Below are 6,439 nucleotides of genomic sequence, written 5' to 3'. Positions count from 1 at the left end.
TCAAACAAGTTACTCTGTAATGAAAAAATAATAAATAAAAATTTATAATAATTAATAAAATCTATTTAACTAAAAATGAAAACATATGCAAACAAAAAAACTGTAACAAAAACCATGAAATTAAAAATTAAATTAATTTTTTTGGTTCATTTATTCCATTTAGTTTTTCTAAACGAATATGAAATTTCGTAAAGAACAGTAAAAATAAACAACAAATGTCGGGCAATGTCATAAATTTAAAAAATGAAAATAATTTAAACAATGCTATTTATTATATATTTAAACAATGAAAATAAGTAAAAAAAAAAACAAAAACTAAACACAAACAAGAAACAACAACAACCAACCAACCCATTATAAAAAAATACAGTAAAAACGAGTAACAACAAACAAAAAAATGATTTAATTAATAAATAAATAACAAAACAAAACAAAAAACAAGTAACGGAAAAGAAAGTAAACTTTACTTATGTTAGTTAATCGTAAAATGACCGAGGAAAAACCATCAATAAAAACAACAACAAATAAAAATTACAAAATAAAATTACCAAAAATTGTGTTTTATTGAAATTTAAAAGTATTTCTTTTCAGGAGCTATAAACAAGTTAAAAATTATTCAAAATATTCAAAAAAAAAAAAGAAAAATAAAATAAAAAATATTCAAAAATTTGACCCTTTGTGGGGGAGGTACCAGAAGGAGTGGACCGATATATCCCATCTTCACAGCTGACCTTGTATTAGTAGAAATAATGGGATGTATGAAATATTAAGAGAACCGAATGCTTATTTCGAATTTAATAATTGTTTTGGTATTCGAAACTTTGACTCTTTGTGGGCGAGGTACCAGATGAAATGGTCCGATCTCTACCATCTTGATAACAGATCTTGTGTCAATGGAAATATTGAGATGTGGCAAGTCTGAATGGAATCGGATATTAATTTCGCGTTTTACGAGCTTCATGAATATTCAAAATTTCGACCTTTTGTGTGGAAGGTAGAAGGAGTGCGCCGATATATCCCATTTTCACACCAAACCTTGAGTTAATAAAAATGTTGTAATTTGAAGATAATCGGACTTCTACATCACATTTTATAGGGTTATAATTATTCAAAATTTAGACTCTTTGTGGGGAAGGTACTTGATGAAGTGGACCGATGCTGTCCATTTTCGCATCTGAGCTAGAATTAATGCAAATATTAGGATTTGCAAAGATCGAGCAAAATCGGATTATCCTTTCTCTTGTGGTAAAATATTTTCTTCGAAAATTTCGAACTTTTGTGGGGGAATAAGCAGAAGGAGTGGTCCGATATTGCTCACCAAGTTTGGTAATAATATTACGATTTACCAAGTTTGGACCGAATCGAATACTCCCTTCAAGAGTTATCGTGCGCACCAGCTAGACAGACAGATAGATATTGCTAGATCGACTCCAAATGCCCTAAAAGGAAATTGATCCAAAGAGATCTAGGCTCTAAAATTGTTATTTCGATTCTCTAGCCATATGGCTGAGGGTTTAAATAAAATGTTGAGTACATCTATAAACGTTAATTTTTTTATTTTCTAGTGGGATCTAAAGAATATAGGTTTAAATTCCGGGGAACCTCTAAAGATCATTAAAGTAGTTTTTTAAGTATTTTATTGGAGGCCAAAAGTCAATAAATGCATTTTTTAATTTTTTTGTTAAATATCCCTAAATGACCCAAATGTTTAATTTTTTATTGAATTTTCTTGAGGACCTTCAGGCAAAAAAAATAATTTTTTGTATTGCTTTTCTGGATGAAGAGGACCTTTTTGAGGTATTTTGTAGATAGATCTTTTATATATTTTCTAGGAATAAACTTTTTTTTGAAAGGTCGGCTGTGTATAAAACTTCAAAATTAAATATTTAATTAATTTTACAAATAAAAAAAAAACTTTATTAAAAATAAACTTAAACTTTGTTTCATATTACGAAGCTAACATCTCTTGCTAGTTGAAAAAATGTGAACATTTTATTTAGAATATATTTTGAGGTATTCTGTAAATATATCTTTGTAAGATTTTCTGGGAATTAACGTCTTTGTCAAAGGTCTTCTGCGTATTGAATTTAAAAATTAATATTTAATTTCTTCGAATACTATTTTTTACATTTAATTTATTATAATTCTAATGATATTTCACAATAATGATTAACCGAGGTCTTTGACCCCATTCTTTAGTTTGAATTATTAGTATTCTTTTCACAAATGAAAATTCACATATTCGAAATGCAAATAATATATTTGCTTTATTTTAAATAATTTGTTAAACAAAGTAATTGTGGTTTAAAGTCTCATTTAAACAAAGTACTAACGAATTTCTTTCTAAGCCATTGAAAATTTGAAAAATCAGAAAATGAATGAAAATTGACAAAAGAGAAAAATAAACGAATTTAATATTCTGAGCCAAGCTTTTTGTTGAAATTAAAGCATTTACAAATAAGATACATTTTCTTCCTTACATCGAATGTGATAATTAATCACTTGCTTATCACCATTACTATTAATAAAAAAATTGGTATCAAGAGAAAAGTGAACGAATTTAATATTCTGAGCCAATCTTTTTGTTAAAATTAAAGCATTTACAAATTAGATACATTTTCTTCCTTACATCGAATGTGCTAATCAGTCACTTGCTTATTACCAGCAATAATCAATATTGCAATACAATGGAAATTAAAATCTAATATATTCTAAGTTTGGCAATACCCAAAAAATTAATGTTTTAAAATTCAATTCAAATCTAATCAATAGTACGGCATTAGAAAAAAATTTTAAAACAATTAACGTCTTAAGCCTCCACGTCCATAAAATTTGGGAGCATTGGCGGATTGTTGATTGCGTTGCGGATTATTAAAATCTCGATGGGACTCAGATGGCACCATATTTCTATTGTTCATATTTCTATTAAATTGACCACCACCACCACCATTTCTATTACGACTACCCACGAAATTTCCTCGTGGATCATTGACTGAAAAATATGTACCATCTCCACCCTCAACACTATTAATGCGAAAACCCGAAGATTTGTCTGTATGACGAATGCGTGAAGAGGGCGATGATTCATTGGAAGAATATCTATTGACTCCTGTGGGCACCACTGCTGCTGCTGCTGGAGGAACTGAGGGACTCGGATCCAGGGCCGATGGTTGTTGTGCAGATTTATATATATCCAACATGCGTTGGCGCAAACGATACATATCCATGGCATTGCTGGCAGTCTCTTTTAGCAGCTCTGCAAAATCGTGTAGGGCCATTAGTTGGCTGTCATTCATTTCTCGCATTATGGCCATAATGGGCAAGTCATCATTATTGTCATAAAGTTTACTGGATGGTGATTCCGTTTCCAATGTTTGACAAGCTATGTCAAATGTTTGTGGCACAGCCTGGATCTCAATATCGAATCCCTGAGACTTATGTTGAACAATATCCACCACATCATCAGTTTGGGTAAAGGCATTACAAAATAAAGATGAACCTGATTGCAGTAACTCTGCCTCCTCATCTTCGTCTAAAGGTTCGCCCTTGATTTTTCGTATCTTTGCTGGAATTTTTATGACTTTTAATTGATTGTGTATGGCTTGGGCATCACAGCCGACCAATTTGGCCACATTCGCTGCTACCGGTGGAAGTGAAGCTAAGCCCCATTCCTCCAAGTTAAACCGTCGAATATGAGAATTAAATTTATAGCTAACATTATTTACATTATGCAGGGGCGAACGATTTTCATAGATATGTTGATTTCGATAAGAATGGCTGGCCGGTAATTTACGAACTATTGAGGTATAAAGGAATGTTGAGAGCGGTCTATCTTTTTCCATTTCCGAGACTTTAAGGTAATTCAAAAGAGTTTTAGCTCGCACAATAACTGAAAATATAAATATAATTAAAGAGGAAATCTTTTAAACAGGAATAAATTATAGCATGCCTCGATCTCGCTTTTGTTTGACTGTGATTTCCCCTCCAAGTTCCGGTAAATGGGGTTGCATATTTTCTGAAAGATAGAAAAGCTTGTAAATATTATTGATACAGCAAGTTTCTATAGAAAATATTGCCAAAAAACAATATTTTCTATAGAAAACAGAGTCGATAACAATATTTTATATAGGAAATATTCTCGATAACAATTGCTTCTATAAGAAATCTTGTCGATAATTATGCTTTCCATAGAAAATCTTCTCGATAAAAAAATTTTCCATGGTAAATACGGAGAATCTTGTCAATAACAATATTTTCTATAAAAGATAGTGTCGGCTTGCATATCTTCTTAACGGAGTAGTGTCGACAACAACAAGAGTAGTTTCTATAAGAATTCTTTCTACCGAAGATCATGACTTTAGCAATATTTTCTATGGAAAATCATGTATACAACAATAAAAAAAGTAATTAAATCTCACCAGATAACTCATCTTCATTGAATTCCACATCTTCCGGCGATGCTCTTCCTGGTGGCTTTTCAGCTTCTGTTTTTATCCTACGCTTATCTTCAGCACGATACTCATGAGATCTTCTGGAGGTAGATGGTGCATCCATGCGATCTTCCACCTGTGATTCTTGGGGCCAACGCATAATTTTGCGACTACGTCGATCGCTGGGAGATGGAGAACGGCTGGCTAGTCTTCTTCGGGACGGAGAAGGTGACCGTGTGTAACGTCGTTTTATTGGTGATCGTGAACGACTTTTATGTCTCCGCTGTGTAGGTGTTGGAGACCGGCTACCATGTCTTCGCGGTGAATGTGACGGAGAGCGGTCACGCTTTCGAGATTTCTTTTTTGATTTTTTATGCTTTTTCTTTTCCTTCGCCAGTCTTCTTTCCAATTCTTCCAGTTGTTTCAGACGATCTGAAAACTTTATTTCAAGATCTTGCGTTTCGGCAGCCTCAACACGTTCCTGAATTTTATCCACCAACAAATCGTCGAAAAAATCCGAAGGTATTGTTTCCTTTTTGGGTTCAATTATTGGTACAGCCGCCGGTGTGTCGGGTATGTCATCGCTCATAATACCATCAAAGAAATCTTGTGGCAATGAAGAATATTCGGCAGGAGTTTCATCTTGCATCGTATGCATTGCAGCTGAAAATTCTGGTTTAACTCTTAGTAAAGATGTTGATAACACGGATATTCTCGGTGGAGTTGGAGGAGGATGTTGGTTGGTGTTATCAGTAATAGTATTTCTATCACTTTCGACATTGTTTCCTGGCAGTGGTGTTGCTCTATCGTCCTCATTGGTTTCATCATTTGTTGCGCCATCAATGCGAGCCATTGTTTGTTCCAAATCGGCTAAGTCTTGTGGTTCATGTTTAACTATAACCTGAGAAAGATCTTCGGTAGCCGTCACTGGACTTGTATGGTTAAATTGGAGCTTCATATCCTTCTCTTTGGCGTTAGTTATTGTTTCCTGTTCTTCTTTGTTAATGGATGGTGCAACAAGTGTCTCGGCACCATCCCCACCTTCCGTGGCTTGCAAGGACTGTTCATATTCTTGCACTGACTTTCGTACTGGTGTTACACGTCCGTTTTCTTCGTCCTCTTCGGGTTCACTTTTTATAGGAGTAGTTTCACTCATCTTTTCAAGAAACTAAGTAAATTTGTCAAATAATGATTGTTTATGATTGGGAAATGATAGTTTCCAAGAGTTGTGTTGCTCCGGCAGTTATTAGTTCAAAGGTATATTCTGTGGAAGGAATGGTATAGAAACAAATATGTACAGCACTAGTTACTGGTTTCATTAGTTCCCTTTTTATCCACTTGCATTTGCCTGAATACACAGAATCAAAACAAAACAGTAAGAACAAGGGTTATGTAGATTGAAAGAAGTTGAATAGGGCTCCGAAAATCGGGTCTTCCTTTTAACTGATTACCGTTTCTTCAGTATTCACTGTAAAGTGGTATCATATTCTCTTTGGCTCAAATTGATCATTTTCATAATAAAATACGCCAATCTAAAGCAATAAGCCATAAAATGGTAACCAATAGAAAAATTGTAACAAATTCTGTGATTATTGAACAGCTGATGTTACTGTTAATTTGCAAACCCACAGTAACTCAAATGTCAAATGTATCTCTGGACAAAATTCGTTTCAGGACATTTGGAGACATTTTAGCGATGTTCTTCGTCTGTCTGGCTGGTGCGCACGATAACTCTCGAAGGGAGTATCCGATTTGGTCCAAACTTGGTACATCGTAATATTATTATCAAACTTAGTTCGATTTCGTACATGCACAATATTGGTTCACTTCTTCTGGTACCTCCCCCACAAAAGGTCGAAATTAAAAAAAAAAAATATTTTTTCTGCACAGAAAGAGAACCGATAATCCGATCTCCATCAAGTACATCCCCATAAAGTGTCAAAATTTTGAATGATTACAACTCTTATGAGATGTGATGTAAGAGTCCGATAGTCTTCAAATTTCACACA

The 6,439-nt window shown here is 33.6% G+C and overlaps 1 protein-coding gene across 1 annotated transcript; it reads right to left on the bottom strand.

Annotated features, from left to right (window-relative positions):
- Positions 1-2,357: 2,357 nt before the first annotated feature.
- On the bottom strand, positions 2,358-5,758 carry LOC101897368 (protein panoramix). The gene is made up of 3 exons (XM_005189783.4): positions 4,419-5,758; positions 3,950-4,015; positions 2,358-3,889 (listed from the first exon to the last, which is right to left on the bottom strand). Exons 1-3 carry the CDS (start codon positions 5,584-5,586, stop codon positions 2,802-2,804), a joined length of 2,322 nt encoding a protein of 773 aa, XP_005189840.2. The 5' UTR covers positions 5,587-5,758; the 3' UTR covers positions 2,358-2,801.
- Positions 5,759-6,439: the final 681 nt, after the last annotated feature.

This window comes from Musca domestica, unplaced genomic scaffold, assembly GCF_030504385.1.
Source record: "Musca domestica strain aabys unplaced genomic scaffold, Musca_domestica.polishedcontigs.V.1.1 13, whole genome shotgun sequence".
NCBI classification, from domain to species: domain Eukaryota; kingdom Metazoa; phylum Arthropoda; class Insecta; order Diptera; family Muscidae; genus Musca; species Musca domestica.
The sequence above is the reverse complement of the archived record's forward strand: the minus strand, read 5'-3'. Positions and strand labels throughout refer to the sequence as shown.

Coding starts and splice junctions, on each gene's coding strand:
- LOC101897368 (XM_005189783.4), bottom strand. CDS start 5,586: ATGAGTGAAACTACTCCTATAAAAAGTGAACCCGAAGAGGACGAAGAA. Junction 4,016..4,418: donor CAATGAAGATGAGTTATCTG/GTGAGATTTAAT, acceptor TCTATCTTTCAG/AAAATATGCAACCCCATTTA. Junction 3,890..3,949: donor CAAACAAAAGCGAGATCGAG/GCATGCTATAAT, acceptor TTATATTTTCAG/TTATTGTGCGAGCTAAAACT.